The sequence below is a fragment of the Copadichromis virginalis genome, linkage group LG14, assembly GCF_057382275.1.
Source record: "Copadichromis virginalis isolate Kocher_CV1m ecotype Utaka linkage group LG14, C_Virginalis_male_GT1.1, whole genome shotgun sequence".
Taxonomy (NCBI): Eukaryota; Metazoa; Chordata; class Actinopteri; order Cichliformes; family Cichlidae; genus Copadichromis; species Copadichromis virginalis.
Window position 1 is genome coordinate 14195869 of NC_140631.1, and position 19217 is coordinate 14215085.

The 19217-nt window shown below is 40.5% G+C and overlaps 2 protein-coding genes and 2 long non-coding RNA genes across 5 annotated transcripts; 1 reads left to right on the forward strand and 3 right to left on the reverse strand.

Annotated features, from left to right (window-relative positions):
- Positions 1 to 668: 668 nt before the first annotated feature.
- On the reverse strand, positions 669 to 7066 carry LOC146693635 (uncharacterized). Of its 2 annotated transcripts, XR_014923806.1 has the most exons (5): positions 6602 to 7066; positions 6372 to 6495; positions 3640 to 3766; positions 2115 to 2233; positions 669 to 1687 (listed from the first exon to the last, which is right to left on the reverse strand). It is a non-coding gene; the product is annotated as an uncharacterized LOC146693635 (long non-coding RNA). The 2 variants fall into 2 exon arrangements; XR_014923805.1 differs by lacking the exons at positions 669 to 1687; positions 2115 to 2233 and having other exon boundaries at positions 3398 to 3766.
- Positions 7067 to 9286: 2220 nt separating this feature from the next.
- Positions 9287 to 13082, reverse strand: LOC146693636 (uncharacterized). Its single transcript, XM_085478632.1, has 6 exons — positions 12736 to 13082; positions 11330 to 11984; positions 11158 to 11218; positions 9942 to 11056; positions 9774 to 9830; positions 9287 to 9663 (listed from the first exon to the last, which is right to left on the reverse strand). Exons 1-2 carry the CDS (start codon positions 12809 to 12811, stop codon positions 11374 to 11376), a joined length of 687 nt encoding a protein of 228 aa, XP_085334758.1. The 5' UTR covers positions 12812 to 13082; the 3' UTR covers positions 9287 to 9663; positions 9774 to 9830; positions 9942 to 11056; positions 11158 to 11218; positions 11330 to 11373.
- LOC146693637 (uncharacterized) lies at positions 11677 to 14251 on the forward strand. Its single transcript, XR_014923827.1, has 2 exons — positions 11677 to 11729; positions 13974 to 14251. It is a non-coding gene; the product is annotated as an uncharacterized LOC146693637 (long non-coding RNA).
- An 867-nt stretch (positions 14252 to 15118) lies between these two features.
- On the reverse strand, positions 15119 to 16612 carry LOC146693638 (von Willebrand factor A domain-containing protein 5A-like). Its single transcript, XM_085478666.1, has 5 exons — positions 16599 to 16612; positions 16179 to 16281; positions 15981 to 16095; positions 15565 to 15654; positions 15119 to 15262 (listed from the first exon to the last, which is right to left on the reverse strand). Exons 1-5 carry the CDS (start codon positions 16610 to 16612, stop codon positions 15168 to 15170), a joined length of 417 nt encoding a protein of 138 aa, XP_085334792.1. The 3' UTR covers positions 15119 to 15167.
- Positions 16613 to 19217: the final 2605 nt, after the last annotated feature.

The following is a 19217-nucleotide window of genomic DNA, read 5'->3' on the forward strand; positions in this document are numbered from 1 at the left end:
AATGTGTAACAAATGTAAACAAATCTAATTGAAATAATTTGGTTGAAATGAGTGAAATCATTGCCTTGATTAACAAAGTAGTTGTTGAAACAACAAGATTTAATTCTGTTTTCCTAAACTTTTTAAATTGTGTAGAATGAATTAAAACAAATTTCACTCTACATACTTAAATAAATCACTTCAAATCAATGTAAGTATAGTATGTTGATCCAACGTAATCTGATTACATTAAACCACCAAATGCTAAATGTGTTGGTTTGACATGATCGAAAAGGGTTTATTGTACTTGGTTAAATTGTGTGCAAAAAGGGTGCCATGATTAAATTGTGTTCATCCAACAACAGATTTTTTTGAGTGAAGATGTGTCCCAGAATTCATAGCGCAGCCCAGCTGAGTTTCCAACGATGGCGGCAGCAAGTTAGTTTTAATATTACTCTTATTATTCTTTATGGGTCACAAAATAAACGTTTAACATATTTTCAGGCAAAGGCTGTAACTGTGTAAACCTCAAATATCTGCTCAGTTTATCAAGACAACACATATTTTCAAAAGCGCTCCGACGTTGTCGGAGACGTCTGTTACCCACTAGCTCGATAGCTAGCGGGGGGGCAAGGCTCACTAGAGCCCGTGAGAACACCGGACTCCCGCAAATCGTTTTCAAACCCACAGCAGTGTTTCGCTACTCAGGTTAAACATATATAGGTCACTTAGATAACTTAAAAATGTTATCGTTTGGCTTTTTTTTAGTATTTTATTTGTTCCTGAGTAAATCGGTTTGGCTGAGATTAAAGTTATAGTTTCTGTAAGCAAAGCAAAACTGTTTATGTGAAAAACTGTAAAATATAATTTCAGTGTTCTTTTTACATTTCATAAGAGTAAAATCCTTGTAGGAGTAAATTTATCCAAGCTTCTGACAGATGTGACAGATGTTTAACTTATTGTTGTTTACTTGTAGTGTACAATAAATAATCAAAAACACAGGATTATTCTGCAATGCTTCATTACTCATTAATGTTACAAATGTTGAAAGGTAAAAGTGTTCAATAAAATCCTAAATATTGCAAAATGCTGCAAGAACTCAGTTCTTCTTTCGCTGCTTTAGGACACATCCCATTATATTGACTACTGTACACACACTACTTAATATTTAAGATACAAAAAATACTGGTTTCTGTGCATGCATCTGCAGTGAAGGTGTGTGTTGTTTTGCCATGCAGCTTTTACTTACTTAGGCGCAATCAAGCACTCTTCTTCATTTTGCCTACCATGAAGTCAAGCCAAAAAAACAAGAAAAGAAAAAAGATTTTTCTGGTATGAAGTATAACAGTTCCCTGAACTACCTCTGATAGTGTCCTCATCGTGATAATATTCCCTTTATTTATGATTAGTAATCTTTATCTTCAGAGGTGTGGGTGACAGTTTTAGTGTTTGCTTTAAAAAACAAAAAACAACAAAAACTCAAAACAAAAACTTGATGGAATATTTCTCTGGACAAGAGGTCCTTGGATCGCCTCTCCGTTGTCTTTGTTGAACGCAATGAAGGCAGTGAAAAAACTGCTCACTCCTGATTGGACACTGAGCTGCACCACCTTCTCCTTCACTCCTCCACCTTGCTGTCCTCTGTGCTCTCTCTCCTCCATCTCCAGAAAACAAATCAGTCTGAGCACCAAGCCTGTGGACTGTTAGTCTGCAGATAAGAAGGAAAACACACAGAATTCTCATGTTTGTCATTTTTCATACCGTATTATTATAGTATATTCTTTTACCAGTCCAACAGATTTATGTTCCCAAATGGATCATTACAGCTTTTGCCACACTGGTCCACTTGATTGTCAAAGTGTATTAGCTCTTTATTATTTCTTTCTTTTCTTTACAGGTTTTAAGTTGAGATTTAAACTGGAGGAGAGAACCGATCTGTCTTATATCTGAGGAAATAGAGTTCAACTGAAAGCTCTGCTTCCCATGGTGCTGTGGTGCAAAGAAAGCACAGCAAGTTGGATAGAAGAAGAAGATCGAAGTGAGTGAGCAGTTGAGCTAGTGGTTAATAGGTTAGAAAAGTAAGGAGGAGCAAGGTTATGAAGGGCCTTGAAGGTGAGCAGAAGAAGCTTGTATACTATTTCACGGAGAGCCAGTGAAGTTCCTGAAGGATAGGGATGATGCGCTGGTAGGAGGGGCTTCTGGTAATAACGTGGGCAGCGAAGTTTTGAACCAGTTGAAGCTTGTGGAGGGATTTCTGGGGGAGACCATGCAAGAGACAATTACAATAGTCAATGCGAGAAGTAACAAGACTGAACAAGAATGGATGCACACTGGGTGGAAAGTGAAGGACGTAATTAGGTTAATGTTGTGTAGATGGAAATAAACAGACGGCGTGAGATCACTGATGTGAGATTTATAGGATGGTGTCACCCTAAACAGGTTACTAAGGGTCTTAACCTGAGGTGAAGGAAAAATTGGAGTTTTCAATAGTGAGAGTGAAATGATTTGCCTTCAGCAGGTTGGATTTACTGCCGATAAGAAGGATTTCAGTTTCATCCTCATTGAGCTTAAGAAAATTAGAGCTGAACCAGGATTTTAATTAGGATAAGCTTTCTGTAAGAGAGAAGGTGGGAGGGAGGAGTCAGGCCTGCAGGAGAGATATAACTGGGTGTCATCAGCAAAACAGTGAAATTTGAAGATCAAATTCTGGAAAACGGTACCAAGAGGGAGGATAAATATTATGAAGAGGGCCTAAGTGCCAGGTTGGGGAAGTTTCACTCTTGGTGTTTCTAATTTATATGCAATTGACTGAAGCATATACATATTGAATTATTCATAGGACTTTGTACAAAATATAAATGTCTTCCATGTGTTATATTGTGGTTTGATGTTTGCATATGTGGATGTTTTGTTCCTCATTTGGTTTGCTTCCCCCAGACTTGGGCTATTCCAGATGCTCACCTGAATGATAGAGAATAAAAAGAAGCCAGTTGCTGTTACAGGGGTTGGGTTCTTTGGTGTGTTTTGGTGGGTACACTCATGCTTTCATTAATAAAGATTACTAGATGATAAATATTTTTGCAGCCTCGTGCCATTTTGTTTGAACCTATACGTGACTGCTGGCCAAACTGATATAAATAGTAAGTGAAGTAAATAAACTGCCTGTGGCTTCTCAGGAAGTCCTGCATTTGGGTCCTGTTATTCACTCAAACCTGACAATAACACATCACCCTGTTTTATCCACAACTGTAAATTTTTGGAGACATCCTGTTACATTTACTGAGATCAGCAACAGACTTTCTGAATTCAAACCTCAATAAAAATGTGAAAATGACTCAGCTTTTCCTTCTTTTGTTTTTACAGCATTATGGACTATAAGTTAAAGCAATTAATGATGCAGTGAATGATGGTCAAAGGGTTGATCTTTACACAGAGCACGTCTGTCCCTTTTTATTAGCCCATTACAATTATTCCCCCATCACTTTAAAAAGGCAACAAAACATGCATGTAACATTTCTTCAGAGATGTAATTCAGTTTTAATTATATAGCGCCAAATCAACACAACAGTCACCTCAAGGTGCTTTATATTGTAAGGTAAATACACTAAGTAATACAGGAAAAAAAAACCAACAATCAAATGATCCTCTTTGAGCAAGTACCTGGCAACAGTGGGAAATAAAAACTCCCTTTTAACAGGAAGAAACCTCTGGGAGATCAAGGCTCAGGAAGGGGCAGCCATTTGCCACAACTGGTTAAGGGAGAGGGGAGCAGGACAAAAGAAACACACTGTGGAAGAGAGACAAGTTAGTGTCACAATCTAAATGTTGAAGTTGGTCGACATTTTCAGATCAGACTTATGGTCTTTAAGCCAAGTTTAAAATTTGTTTTGAATGTCCTTGGTGTAGTTATTGATGTCATTTCTTTTTATGACAATCTGTTTTTAAATTGTGTTTTATTTCTCACAAAAGTGAAAAGATTATGAAAGAAAGTCGAGCCAAAGAACAGAGTTGGCTCTTAGACTTCGAGTATAGGAGGCCCTCAGCAGAACTTTTAAAGAGAATAAGAAACACAGAAAACCTTAGATAAGGAGGTGTGCTCTGACAGTGCAGCGCAGCACCCAGAAAGCTATTTGACATTGGCAGAGAAGACTTAGGAAGTTATTCAGGAGCAAAACCCTGGTACTCAACTTTGCTGCTCAAACCTCAAATATATTGATACTTTTACGCCAATATACAATTTATTTCCAAAATTGTTACAACAAAGAAATAAAAAACCAAACATAGATTTCATAACTTTTTATGCTAATTATTATTTCAATCACTACAAAACAGGCAGTTTTTGAAAATTCAGATGTAACTCTAACTACAGTCATGAATAAGCGAACATGAATGAAGACTATGTGCTGTCTTAAGATGTTCAAGCAGGGCTCTAGAGTGCGACCAATTTGGTCGCAAATACGACCAAATTTTTCAGTGGTGCGACTAAAAAGAAATATTTGGTTGCACCTGTGCGACCAACTGTTCGGGTAGCAAAAAAAAAACAAAAAACTGCAACCTTCCCTGTGGTCAACAACAGACACACATTTTGCCCCTATCGTGGACTAAACCAATCAGAGATAGTAAGGGGCGGGACCTCTCTGATTCGCCGTGGTCCAGATGAAGGTGCAGGTGGTAGTGGGAGGTGAGTAGCTTGAATGAGGTAGAGGGAGGTCATGCACTTAAATTAACACACAGACATAGCCTGTCTGGGTAAACTGTTTGCAAGTGTTGTTTAAGTCTAACAAGTAGAATAAATAGATGTATCTGGAGGAACTGAGAGAGGAACTGTTCTGTTTTAGAATATGGCCGATGTTGTTTTTATCTGGGGTGACGTATATTGTTGGTCATCATATGTATAAAATGATCCATCTTAACTGTTGTAAGGAAGTTCGATGCTGTTTGGGTGATCGTGCTCGACTTCCCCCCATATGTTTTCTAATTAAATCCTGTTTTGACGCATCTGAATGAGACTCTGCAGTCGTTTGTCTCTCTCCTCAAAAACGAACAGGTGACATCAACAACAGACACACATTTTGCCCCTATCGTGGACTAAACCAATCAGAGATAGTAAGGGGCGGGACCTCTCTGATTCGCCGTGGTCCAGATGAAAGTGCAGGTGGAAATGGGAGGTGAGTAGCTTGAATAAAGCGATATCAATTCATTAAATCCTGAATGACTTTTAAATATAACTGTGTTTTGCCAGAAACGCCAGATTCTCAGATTAAAGCTCACAAAACCATTTCAACAACAACCAAACAGCAAATGAGAGCAGGTACACGGATTCCACACAAAGACGTAAACACAGAGCGGACCCGACGCATCAGAATCAGCTTCGTCTTTCTCGGCTTTCTCATCCGACGGCCTTAGACGGACACGCTGTCGGAGCTCAGCGATTCTGATGCGTCCGGTCTGTGATTACATCTTTTTGCGCTGATTCTGAGCTGCAGGTTTTGTCTCTTTCAACCAAAATTCATCGAGCCAGCAGCAAAAGAAGCAGCAAAAGAAGCAGCAAACTGCGCTTCACATTTGATCAATGTCATCATGAATTTTGCTGTTTTGCTTCCACGACTATTAAAATCACACTCCATGCACAGCTAGCTCTCTCTCTCTCTGTACTTCAAGAACAGTTTCCCGTCTCCAATCTCTGTTTCCTGTATTATTCATTCGCTTATTACCCACCAGTCTACCGTTGTTTACAGCGCTGCTGTCTTTTTCTTTTCTTTTTCTTTTTTTCACTTAAATGACCTTGGACAAGAAAGCCTATTTTTTTTGTTGTTCAATACTGAAGAAATTTAAACTTTATATGCAGAACATTGTAGAATATTTTGAAGGTTATCTGCTATAAAAAGCCAGACCAGGAAAATCTCCTTCATGTTTTTCTGTGTTTTATTCTCAGTTACTTTCACACAAAGGCATCTGCTGTGATGTTCACAACTCTGAAGAAGTCAGTACTGATAAATGATCAGAATTATAATATTTCTGACTGTCTGAGGCTAAGTTGAATCGAATTGGGACTTTGAGAACTGGAATCGAAGGGATTATAGAAATCAGTGATGATACCCAGCCCTAGTGAGCAGCCTAGGCACGACAGAAGTGGATGTAGCTGTAATAAGAAAATTACTATTGATAACTTTTCTGTTAGGTTAAGGCCTGATCCTTCTGAAATTCATAGCCAGTGCTCTGACACGGTGTCATCAATCTTTGAATGCTGAAAAAAGCACAGTGTATCCAGAAAAACACATAATATTATATAAATTATTATAAAATTTGTGTGCGCCTAACTTTTGTGCCGTAGAAAACACAACAATGATATAAAACAGCTCTGTATCAAAGGCAGTGTGGAGTAAGCAGACCTGCTTCTGTTCACTCTGAAGATGAAGCTACTTTAAGAAAACTCTCAGAGTCCCAGAGCTTCTTTCTTCACGCTGCAACCCAGCAGGACATTTCCAGCATCCACACACTCTGACACACACGGTGCTAAAAACACAAAACAGATATTAAAATAATGATTGTGGGAGGAAAGCTGTAGAATGAAACAGTTTTTTAAAGCTGTTATTTTATCTGTTACAATCATTGCTAGTACCATTGTGAGCACAGAGCCACGAGGCAGCCTTCATAGCCAGAAGCTCCCACTCGTCCTTTGCATCCATCTTGAAACCATGAAGCCAGATCAGAGCCAGAATGGTGGCCCACACTTCACTGCTGGTCTAATTCCCCAAATCAAAATCAATCAAATAAAACAGACAGAACACACATTTTACTTTCTACAACCAGTAATATTACATATGTTTGTGTACTTCTTTGTCACACGGGGTCACCAAGGTGGGCAGCTCTGCATATTTGATTTGGCAGATTATTACACTGGATGCTCTTCCTGATGAAATCCCAAACTGTGATGTCATAAATGCTCTAAAATAATGTGCTGACATGTTTTTACAACAACTGATGAGGAAAATAATTTCTGCTGCCGTGTGGTTTCTGGATAATATCAGACGCTGGTGCAGCTCAGTGGGAGGTTAGGAGTGTGATTACCACCAGTGTTTTTGCTTCTGATATGCAGATGTTTATTCTCAGGCTGTGAGGCAGGCCTACGTTTAGTTTGACTTCATTTTATATGTTTTATGGTGTGTTTTTAATTATATCATGTGTTTTTGTTCAAATTATAGAATCAAATCTGTTTTATCTCACATCATCATTTTGTGTTAATATTTAAATTGACAGCAGTGCATCTTTTCAGGCTTTGACTTTTCCACCTCCTCGTTGGTCTGTCCCAGTGCAGCAGCCAGAGCTGAATCAAGCAGCCAGCAGCCAGACGCCTCCTGCAGGGAGACTAACTGCAGCAAAGGGTCTCTGGGTGGCTGCTCAGGCACAGAAGCTGGAAAATCTAAGATGCAATAAAAACAAAACCCGATTATGGTGCTAGATGACAAACAGAACTCTACATGATAACTCAGTGCATAAAACACCGCACTGTAAACTATGCAACAGATAAATATTATGTTTTTCACTTGAAAATTACATCTTAAAAATGTAATCATTACATAAGAGCTCCACATCAAACACATTAATCACATCATCTTTGTAGTGAAATAGCTGATGACTCATTAAACGTTTCCATGCAATTTATCCACAGTGAAAAATATTCACTTTGCTGGATCTGAAAATCACGATTTCCGAGATCAGACGAGATCGGGCGTGTTCAGGGTGGTGTGGCCGTAAGCGTAGACATTGAGGGCTAGCAGGAGGGACTATGCGCTTACCTGCTGCTCTCTGGCAGGTAGCTCCATGCCCTCCTGGGTTTTAAATGCACCTTAGAACACACATGCATCAACACTACAATGAGCGGGTGGAGGGAGGTTTGGAGTCTTCTCTCACCCCCGTTCTCTGCGGCCCGCTGGAGCGGGGGGGCTAGGAGGAGGAGTTGGCCGTCCGACTGCGGTCTGGAGTGTGGGGCCTCCCTGCTGCTGCGGAGTCGGGGCGGTCTGCCTCTCCCCACCGCAGGGAAAAGGGTAACACCACCTGGGTCTGGGTGCAGTTCCCCCCTTCAGGGGCAAGGGTACCTAGACCCGGTTTGTAGAGTACGCTTGGGGAGTGTGATCGTGTGTACAGCGTCTCTTTATGTCTGTCTCCACGTTGGTTGAGTGTGGAGTAAGTGTATATGAGAGCATGAGGGTGGGAATGGATGTTTGTATCTGTGTGTGCCTGTATGTCTGTCTATATGTCAGGTTGGGTGTCAGGCGCCACCTCTCTGGGGACATCTCAGGCCCTCCAAGGTTTGGAGGCCTATCTCCCCCCACCACCACTTCCCCTGCCAGTGGCGGACTCCCTCAGACATCAGTGCGTTGGTGGTTCTTTGTGTCTGGGGATGGGCGTCCAGGTACACACCGGCTCACTCCTTGGCGGCCGCTTATCGGGGCCTCTGGATGTCTGGAGTTTTGATCTCCTCCATACCTGCTTCATGCCCTGAAGGACGGGGCTGTGGCCCCCCCACACCCTCTAGCAGATCATTACATGAAGGAACTTTTTAAAAAAACAAGCGCGTCCATGCTCACAGGTGTACACACGGGTGATCACACCCACAAACTACACCCTTTTTGGCTCCTACCTCAAAGCACACTGTGTTCTGTTGATCTTACGTGCTGCACAATAATGTTTAATATTTAGTATTTACTGTCATATTCCCATATATCATTGTGATGTTGTTTATTCTATTACTCTTGTTCTCTTCTGCTTGTTTTCTTTTGTCTTTCTCAACAGGTGATCCAGGTGATCGATAGATGCATTTTCTTTTCTTTTTCTACCCATTCTGTTGGGTTTTGTTTTTTGCCCTTCTCCCCTGTCCCTCTTCTCAGCTGTTTCTCTTTCTTTCTCCCCTTCTTTCCCCCAGTCAAGTCTGTCCCGTATTCAGCAAGTGAAAATAAAATAAACAATAAAAGGTGAATCAAATGGACCATTACGGCAAGGCTGGGATGGTCAATTTGGTAAAGTAAATCCGTTGGGCATCTTTCTTTGCCTTTAGACAATAATTCTGATGGCAAAAGAGCCAAACGGGACAGGCAAGAAAAGAAAAAAAAGAAAATCACGTGTTCATTTCATTAGACACTAGCAATACTATTAAACTGGACCTTATCATTCTCATATAGCACTAAATGTGAAACTGAGTCATATCATAACAATCTATATATGTAATATGTGTTTGCCTGAATCTTCCAGCACAAACAGAAAGAGGAGCTGTTGTCTGAGTATCAATGCAAATACACACCAGAAATCGTTCAGTAAAGACAAATTTAATAAATGAAATCTGGTGAGAGGGCCTTTGATGTTTCTCTTTGGATCATCCTTCCATCCATTTCTTCAGCTTATCCAATTCAAGATTGGAGCCATCCCAGCTGTTATGGGGCCAGAGGCAGGAGTACAACCTGGACAGGTCAGTCTAACACAGAGAAACAGACAACTATTCACACTCACATTCAACCTAACTGCATCTCTCTGGACTGTGGGATGAAGCTGGAGTACCTGGAGGGAACCACAAAGGCGCCAGGACTGTCTTCTCTCAGGTGACGGCCGTTCACGCTGCTCTGAAGACCCTCAGTTGTCTTTGGATCATCCTGTTGTTTGTCTCCCAGTGTCGTTGCTGCTCTTCTCCTTTCAAAGACAAACACCAAATAACACCAAATGAGAGTGAATCACTTCAGAACAACGGGAACACTCCTGGTTATTGTGAGCAAACGTCATAACAAGATGAATATATTTACCATTTTACTGAGGGAACATCTTCTGTGTGGAGTTTCTTCTCATCTTGGCTCTTTTTCCTGACATTTAGAAACAAGAGGCAGAAAAGAAAGAATAAAAGTTAAAACCTCAACGATTTTTTAATGTTTGGGATATTTTAGAAACAACCGTAAACACTATTTACTACTTACCACTTTGTTCATTCTTGCTGACGTTCACTCTCCTCATCTTCTCTCTAAAGGACAAATGACAGTAAAGAGGGAATCGTTTTAGTAACTTTATCAACCAGGTGAGCAGAATTTTAGATATTTATCAATATTCTGATTAAAAGCAGAGTGAATACTTATCTTTTTACGAGAAAGGGTTCAATCCGTCCTGTCTTAGGTCTTAATGTCACCTTGTCTCCTCTCTGTTTTCTCTGAAAAACAAAAGACAAATGGGAAGAAAAAAATTAGTAAATGATTTCAGCAACTAGAGGAAGTGTTCACTGAGGAGGAGCTGTCATAATAATATAAAATCAATATGTACTTATCTTTTTTTTAATGAGAGTTTACAGAGCACGCTGGCTTCGCTCCTCCCTCCGCTCCTCTCTGAAAGTTACCTGGATAAAGGATAATAACAATTAATAGCATCATCAAAACAGACAAACCTGAAAGAATTGCTGATCAGAGTTGTGACAGAGTCGCAGGTTAGATGGATGTATACTTATCTTTCACAATGAGAGCGTTTGCATCTTCCTTTAGAGAGAAGATGAGGAGAGTGAACGTCAGCAAGAATGAACAAAGTGGTAAGTAGTAAATAGTGTTTACGGTTGTTTCTAAAATATCCCAAACATTAAAAAATCTTTGAGGTTTTAACTTTTATTCTTTCTTTTCTGCCTCTTGTTTCTAAATGTCAGGAAAAAGAGCCAAGATGAGAAGAAACTCCACACAGAAGATGTTCCCTCAGTAAAATGGTAAATATATGTGTACTTTGTACTTTAAATGTGTAAAATGAGTTCTTATCTTTTTTTTGTGAGAGGGCCTTTAATGTTTCTCTTTGGATCATCCTTCCATCCATTTCTTCAGCTTATCCAATTCAAGATTGGAGCCATCCCAGCTGTTATGGGGCCAGAGGCAGGAGTACAACCTGGACAGGTCAGTCTAACACAGAGAAACAGACAACTATTCACACTCACATTCAACCTAACTGCATCTCTCTGGACTGTGGGATGAAGCTGGAGTACCTGGAGGGAACCACAAAGGCGCCAGGACTGTCTTGCTCTCAGGTGACGGCCGTTCACGCTGCTCTGAAGACCCTCAGTTGTCTTTGGATGAAATAACACCAAATGAGAGTAAATCACTTCAGAAACACAGGAACACTCCTGGTTATTGTGAGCAAACGTCATAACAAGATGAATATATTTACCATTTTACTGAGGGAACATCTTCTGTGTGGAGTTTCTTCGCAGCGTGACTCTTTTTCCTGACTTTTAGAAACAAGAGGCAGAAAAGAAAGAATAAAAGTTAAAACCTCGACGATTTTCAAATATTTTAGGACATTATTTTAGAAACAACCTTAAGCACTATTTACTACTTACCACTTTGTTCAGGCTTGCTGACGTTCGACATGCTTCACTGTATATTATAATCTCAAGCGCTTCCTTGCTGGACTCGGGCTCCGGATGCTGCTCTCTTCCTCCGGAGCCTTCCTCTTAGCACGCTTTGCCGACATATTTAGAAAACGGCAGAGCACCGAAGTGAGAACTCTGCCGTCCGCGCTGTAGTCTGTTATTCTCCAGCGGTTCGTCATCTCAGTGTCCTCTGTTCGGTAAACAGTGGAGATGACTCTGGTGACGAGGAGGCCGTCGACAGTCAAGGTGCCGACACGGTTCCTCCGATCTGCCTTCAGCACAGCAAGATCCGCTTTCTCTGGAAGAACTGGAGTCAGGAAGCGTGGATGAGAGCTGGAGCCCGCAGGCGGCAGCATCATGCCAGCTGGTGAGTCCGTAGGAGGAGAAGGAGTGGTGTTCTCTCTCTGGCTCTGCCTCACATGGACAAATGGTGTCGTCACCTGGTCCCGATGGAACAATCCTTTAAAAGGTATGTAAGGAAAGTCCTTGGACCCCGTCACCAGGTTATGGTAAAGAGTGAGGACCAGGTGGGACATGGAGTCCAGTTGGCTGCTGCTCAGTTCACGGTTCCTCAAGTTAATGACGACCATCTGAGGAGCAGTGATTGGACTCACCAGCTCAGCTACGAGAAAGCAAAGCATGCGTGTACGTTAATCATGTGATCACACAAACTAAAGCCTGAATTTAAATTGTCCAGACATGGCTTTACATCATCATAAGCTCTTCCACACACAAACAGTAAGAAGCTCCCAGCAGAACTCATTGTTTATGAAAGCCTTCACCTTTTTTGGTAAAAGTTTTCATGCAGTGTAAGGCTGCATGGACTTTCACTGAGGTTTTAATACGCATTCACATTAAGGAGTAATATCTTCATATTAGTTGAGCATCGATATTTTGAGAATAAAGCAGCTACATTTAGGTGAGAAACCTCCCACCTCCTTATTGCAGGCACACACTGTTTCAATCTCAAACTCATCCAGCGACTCTGTGAACTTTTAAAACTCCATTCTCCAGCTTTATAAAATTCACAATCTATGAAACTTTCACGTATAACTCAGCGCCAGCAGCCCAAACATGTCAACTCAAACCCTCTACATGCAAAAACGGCCGCGCGCTGACGTCAGCGTCCTCCAATGCCTTACGTCGTTTCCAGGGCGCGTGCATTCAATTGTTTTTTTTTCCAGCGATTTAAAAAAAAACATGGCGCCATCTTTATAGTGTACTGGCACATGTTAAAATTGATGTTACTCAAGTATGAAACATCTCATCCTAAACGTTAACACTCATGAAGTCCTACTTCCAAACAATAAAAGACAAAAATCTAAGTTGTATTTGTTTGCTAGCACTCTGACATATTAGCCTGCTGTACTCACCATAGCGTTGATCTAACACCTCGTCAATGAAAAGGGAGAACAGGTGCATCTCGCGACTGAAGTTTGTAGAAGTCATTTTGCAAATCCTTCTTGAAGATTTTCAAACGTTGGCTGTAGTTTGAAAAATCCGAGTTTTCACAGCACTAGTGGGAAAAAGCTCCTGTTTGCGCTCAAACGTGAAACCCGAATTCCAATTTTGCCTCCTGCTTTTATACCTGCACTCAAACACGTCATCATCACCATGACTCCCAGTGCCACCGAAAATCAATTTTATTTATTTAAAATAAAGTTCGTCTAATTATCATAGCTTTTTCAAAAATATATATATTTCTCATTTTATTTTACTGTTTTATTCATCCTTTATAAAAAATATGTTGCCAAACTTTGTCGTTTTAATTCTTTAAAAAAATCATTAATTCACCAGTTTACAAAAATGAAGATCGATATCTGAAATTTAAATAAATAAATAAATAATTACAATTGATAATGGATTTTTAGCATTAAAGAATAGTTTTTCAATGCGCTTTAAATGTTATCAGGGCTGATGTTGTGCCAAAAAGTGATCGCAGTCCAAAAAGTGATTTACGGTATTGAAACGTTTGTTTGTGTCATGACATTTGTAAACAGTTGATGTTTAAGGTGCAGTTCACGTGGAAGCCAGAGGAGGGTGGTGTTGTGCGCATAATACAAAGTGATGGCGAAACCTAAAAGACGGTGTCATGTCTGCTCCCTGAAGCAATCTCATAACAGTTTCAATCTATTTCAACCCAGTTAGCACATTTCTGTTATGAAGTTTAATAATTTTTTGGCAGTAAACTTTTAAATCCTTTTATTATGAATATCACGTTTTCAGATTTTCAAGAGAGACCAGACCAATAGGGCAGCAGAAATCACAAAAATAAATAAATAAATAAATAAGAGTTTTATAAAGATTAAAACAGTAAAAAAAAAAAGAGACTGGAATGATTATGATGTATAACACAGAATATGTACAATAACAGAGTTATAAACACGAAAACACGTGATACTTTTTATTTCATCTATAACCTCTGTGTAAATTTTGTTGATTGCAAAGTGTTTATGAATATGTTTTTAAAAGCTGGTTATCTGACTGTCAGTTAATAGCAATTAAAAAGAAAGGTGATTTTTATTATTCCTAAATGGAAAAAGTCCATTATGAATTTTTGTTATGAATTTCATTTATCAATCCACCTCCTCACTGCTCTTTCCCGGTGCAGCAGCCAGAGCTGGATCAAGCAGCCAGATGGCTTCTGGAGGAAGACTAACTGCAACAAAGGGTCTCTGGGAGGCTGCTCAGGCACAGCAGCTGAAAAATCAAAGATGAAATAAAAACTGGACCTGATCATGGTGCTGCATGAGACAAAAAGTCTAGATGATAAACCAGTGTATGAATTGGTAACACTGCTTATGATGATCATGTTTAGGTGGAAACTAGCGAGCTAACTTACTGCAAACCTCTAACTCAGTTAAATTGAATAAACTCTGTTTTCTTGGATGCCTGGATGTTAAACTTAATTGTTAAACCCGGTAAAACAGCAACGCTGATCATTTTATTAAAGATGAAAGAAGTTAGACCGTTTTTAGCTCTCAGTGATCCCTCAGTGTTCGCTTGACTTTGGGACCTGAAATATGGCAGCTTTTCACTTACACATTTTTGAACCACTCATTCATAGAAATAGTTTCCAGTCAAAGATCTGGACAGATCCACCAAGTTCACAGTAGTTTTTCAATTTTCTGCAGCGCAGAAAAAAAAACCCCTGAAAACATCACTCCTCTGAAGTAACACATTGTGATTCATGTACAAACAACACACAATTATTGTAGATTCTTCAAAGCCTCCTTATATTCAACACTTGGGCAGGTGGTGTTATACATGCCCTCACAGCACCGGCACATCAATCACCCTATTTTCACCTTGTCACCTTCATTAAGCTGCTCTCTTTCTACAGAAGGCCCACCGCATGCATGGGGGGGGGGGGGGGATACCGTGGGCCAGGGCTGTGGCATCTAACGTCTGGTTGTCAGTGTCCTTTGGAAAAGCAAGTGATTGTCCTAAAATCAGATGTTCCAGCAGATTGATCTAGTTTGCCAACAACATGAGAGGCTGCTCCTACCTGTCCTGGTGAGCTGGGCATAAATCAGTGACCTCTGACCCTGGAAAAGTGTTGTGATTAGTGGCGAGAGGACAGTGACAGACACTTCCTTTGGTAAATCCAATATGACTGAGATGTCGACCACAGTCAGCTGCAGAGCAAACTGCAGCGACTGCATCACCTGAAAAATAATGAAAAACCCTGAAAAAATATACATTTATGTTTTTGGAATTTATGTCTTCTGTTCAAATACTAATATCATCTTGCCTTTTCATGATAATTGTTATGACTCATTGTCTTACTTTTGGTTGCATCCTGTCAGTCCCTGTGATGAACTGAGCGTGACCTCCTCCTTGGCCATCCCATTGATGAGAGCAGAGCTGGCCCCTTCCCCAATCCCAAAAGAGAAACACCTGCAATACAACAGCTGTTTTTAAGACACACAGGTTTGGTACGCAGAGAACCTGAATTCTCAATCACTTCTTTGGTGCTCCCCACCTCTCCATCAGTAAAGACAAACAGCAAGAGAGGAGAGTTTTTTCACCTACACAAGCAAAAGCTCAACTCTTTGGCAGGTATACAAGTATGCTTTCAGTAATCTGTTTTAGCAAGTAAATCAAACATAACCTGGAGTTTTGCAGAATCATCCAAAGGCAACATGGTGTTTTACAGTGATATCACTTTAAGTCACTGAGATCACATGAATACAACTCACGGGAAGATGTGTTCACAACGAGACCCCAAACTGTAAAATGTTTGAATAGCAGCCCATTGGTAAACTCTTCAACAGGAGCAGAGGACTGTCCTGAAGGGAAGAGGGAAAGATGGTGAGGCCACTGTGTGAGAGGAACGATTTGAGGAAAGATTTGAGGAAATATTTTGTAACTCTAACACCACTTTATGAATACTCTGGCACTGCTGGTGCGAGTATTACTCATATTTTCAGATTGATTCACTACCAACACAAACTCTCCACATGAAGCCATTGAACACATCAGAGACATGAAAAGGACAGAAAAATGTCAAGTTTACAGTTTCTAATATATTCCAATACAATTAAATTCCAGGTTGAAGAACTGGGATCTTGAATTTTTATTTGCAAACTAATGACTTCACTTATTTTTCACTCACCCGGCTCAGCAGAGGCCTGTCCTGCCTCCACCACAGCAGTGGGCTGGTGGGCGTCTTTGTAATAAATCAGCAGTTCAACATCTCTGTCAAACTTGTGTCCTGCAGCCAGCTTGACCTGCACACCACAAACACATTCATATTTATTCCTCAGGAAGAAGTAACAACCACACGCAGCAGACACATCAGCACTCTACCTACCGTGGCCTGGGTTTGATCAGTGTTGAGGTACTGCAGACGGTCCAGGGAGCAGTTGGACTCTACTTTATGGATTGGACGAGGAGAGGAGACAGAAGAAACATCACTGGACAACCAAAACTATTTTACAGCTATTTTAGTTTAAAACCATAAAAAGTGACAGAAAAGGAATATGTTTGTTTTTGTAAATATGCTCTTGACTTTTATGATCTATGGATGGTATAATGACAAATATCAGTATAATGAGGAAAACATCATTTTTGCCTCTCTTTTTTTAAAACAAACCTTTAAAGTGATATAAGATTTTATGTCAGCGCAAGTTAGTGAGTGTTAAGTAATTATAAACCTCTTTATGATCTAACTTTTTGGAAAAAATAAGGGAAACTCCACATAACATTTTCTTAATTAGTTAAAACCATTTACTGATATAAAGTCATGACGTTTGGCCAGCTTGAAGATGGAGAGAAAGACACTCTTTTTTTATTAATCCTTTATTTATCCAGGTAAAAAAAATCTCATTGAGATTAAAAATCTCATTTCCAAGAGAGACCTGGCATCATGGCAACAAAAGTCACATACCACATAACATTTAAAACAAATACAATATCCCATACCAACATGTGTAAAATATACAATAACACATTAAAAACAATCACACTGAGTAAAAGAGCTGTTCTCTCGTTCCTTTAAGACAGACTTAAACTCTCCCAAGGTAACCAATTCTAATAATTTGAGTTCCTTCTGCAGATTATTCCAGGAAGCAGGGGCAGCGTATTTAAAACCTTTTTCCCCAATTCTGTTCTGATTTTTGGGACAATCAATTGTATGATTTTGTTCGAACGAAGGCTGTATTGGTTGTGGTCTTTCTCGAATTGATGAGATTCTAGATTGGTTTTGGTGTTTCTGTGTGAAATCAGTAAAAACATGAACATAATCGCCATCTAGTGGCAGAGAAAAGGAATTAAAACACTTTGTGAATGAGCTGCCACAGCAGTGGTCCAATCTTCTACTGTGTTAGGAGTATTCAGACAATTTTGACATACTTTTTTTCCACAATGGTAAAACCAATATTAGGTACATAATTCATGACAAATAAACATGTAAAAGGGGTTGATGATATAAAACAGCTCTGTATCAAAGGCAGTGTGGAGTAAGCAGACCTGCTTCTGTTCACTCTGAAGATGAAGCTACTTTAAGAAAACCCTCAGAGTCCCAGAGCTTCTTTCTTCACGCTGCAACCCAGCAGGACATTTCCAGCATCCACACACTCTGACACACACGGTGCTAAAAACACAAAACAGATATTAAAATAATGATTGTGGGAGGAAAGCTGTAGAATGAAACAGTTTTTTAAAGCTGTTATTTTATCTGTTACAATCATTGCTAGTACCATTGTGAGCACAGAGCCACGAGGCAGCCTTCATAGCCAGAAGCTCCCACTCGTCCTTTGCATCCATCTTGAAACCATGAAGCCAGATCAGAGCCAGAATGGTGGCCCACACTTCACTGCTGGTCTAATTCCCCAAATCAAAATCAATCAAATAAACCAGACAGAACACACATTTTACTTTCTACAACCAGTAATATTACATATGTTTGTGTACTTCTTTGTCACACGGGGTCACCAAGGTGGGCAGCTCTGCATATTTGATTTGGCAGATTATTACACTGGATGCTCTTCCTGATGAAATCCCAAACTGTGATGTCATAAATGCTCTAAAATAATGTGCTGACATGTTTTTACAACAACTGATGAGGAAAATAATTTCTGCTGCCGTGTGGTTTCTGGATAATATCAGACGCTGGTGCAGCTCAGTGGGAGGTTAGGAGTGTGATTACCACCAGTGTTTTTGCTTCTGATATGCAGATGTTTATTCTCAGGCTGTGAGGCAGGCCTACGTTTAGTTTGACTTCATTTTATTTGTTTTATGGTGTGTTTTTAATTATATCATGTGTTTTTGTTCAAATTATAGAATCAAATCTGTTTTATCTCACATCATCATTTTGTGTTAATATTTAAATTGACAGCAGTGCACCTTTTCAGGCTTTGACTTTTCCACCTCCTCGTTGGTCTGTCCCAGTGCAGCAGCCAGAGCTGGATCAAGCAGCCAGCAGCCAGACGCCTCCTGCAGGGAGACTAACTGCAGCAAAGGGTCTCTGGGTGGCTGCTCAGGCACAGCAGCTGGAAAATCTAAGATGCAATAAAAACAAAACCCGATTATGGTGCTAGATGACAAACAGAACTCTACATGATAACTCAGTGCATAAAACACCGCACTGTAAACTATGCAACAGATAAATATTATGTTTTTCACTTGAAAATTACATCTTAAAAATGTAATCATTACATAAGAGCTCCACATCAAACACATTAATCACATCATCTTTGTAGTGAAATAGCTGATGACTCATTAAACGTTTCCATGCAATTTATCCACAGTGAAAAATATTCACTTTGCTGGATCTGAAAATCACGTGTTCCGAGATCAGACGAGATCGGGCGTGTTCAGGGTGGTGTGGCCGTAAGCGTAGACATTGAGGGCTAGCAGGAGGGACTATGCGCTTACCTGCTGCTCTCTGGCAGGTAGCTCCATGCCCTCCTGGGTTTTAAATGCACCTTAGAACACACATGCATCAACACTACAATGAGCGGGTGGAGGGAGGTTTGGAGTCTTCTCTCACCCCCGTTCTCTGCGGCCCGCTGGAGCGGGGGGGCTAGGAGGAGGAGTTGGCCGTCCGACAGGGAAAAGGGTAACACCACCTGGGTCTGGGTGCAGTTCCCCCCTTCAGGGGCAAGGGTACCTAGACCCGGTTCGTAGAGTACGCTTGGGGAGTGTGATCGTGTGTACAGCGTCTCTTTATGTCTGTCTCCACGTTGGTTGAGTGTGGAGTGAGTGCATATGAGAGCATGAGGGTGGGAATGGATGTTTGTGTCTGTGTGTGCCTGTATGTCTGTCTATATGTCAGGTTGGGTATCAGACGCCACCTCTCTGGGGACATCTCAGGCCCTCCAAGGTTTGGAGGCCTATCTCCCCCCACCAC

Excerpts from the sequence above, each read along its gene's own strand:
- LOC146693638 (XM_085478666.1), bottom strand. Across the intron at positions 16,096-16,178 it reads CTGATCAAACCCAGGCCACG|GTCAAGCTGGCTGCAGGACA; the intron begins GTAGGTAGAGTG and ends TGTGGTGTGCAG. Across the intron at positions 15,655-15,980 it reads ACAGGCCTCTGCTGAGCCGG|GACAGTCCTCTGCTCCTGTT; the intron begins GTGAGTGAAAAA and ends TCTTCCCTTCAG.
- LOC146693636 (XM_085478632.1), bottom strand. The coding sequence starts at position 12,811 with ATGACTTCTACAAACTTCAGTCGCGAGATGCACCTGTTCTCCCTTTTC. Across the intron at positions 11,985-12,735 it reads GGTGTTAGATCAACGCTATG|CTGAGCTGGTGAGTCCAATC; the intron begins GTGAGTACAGCA and ends GCTTTCTCGTAG.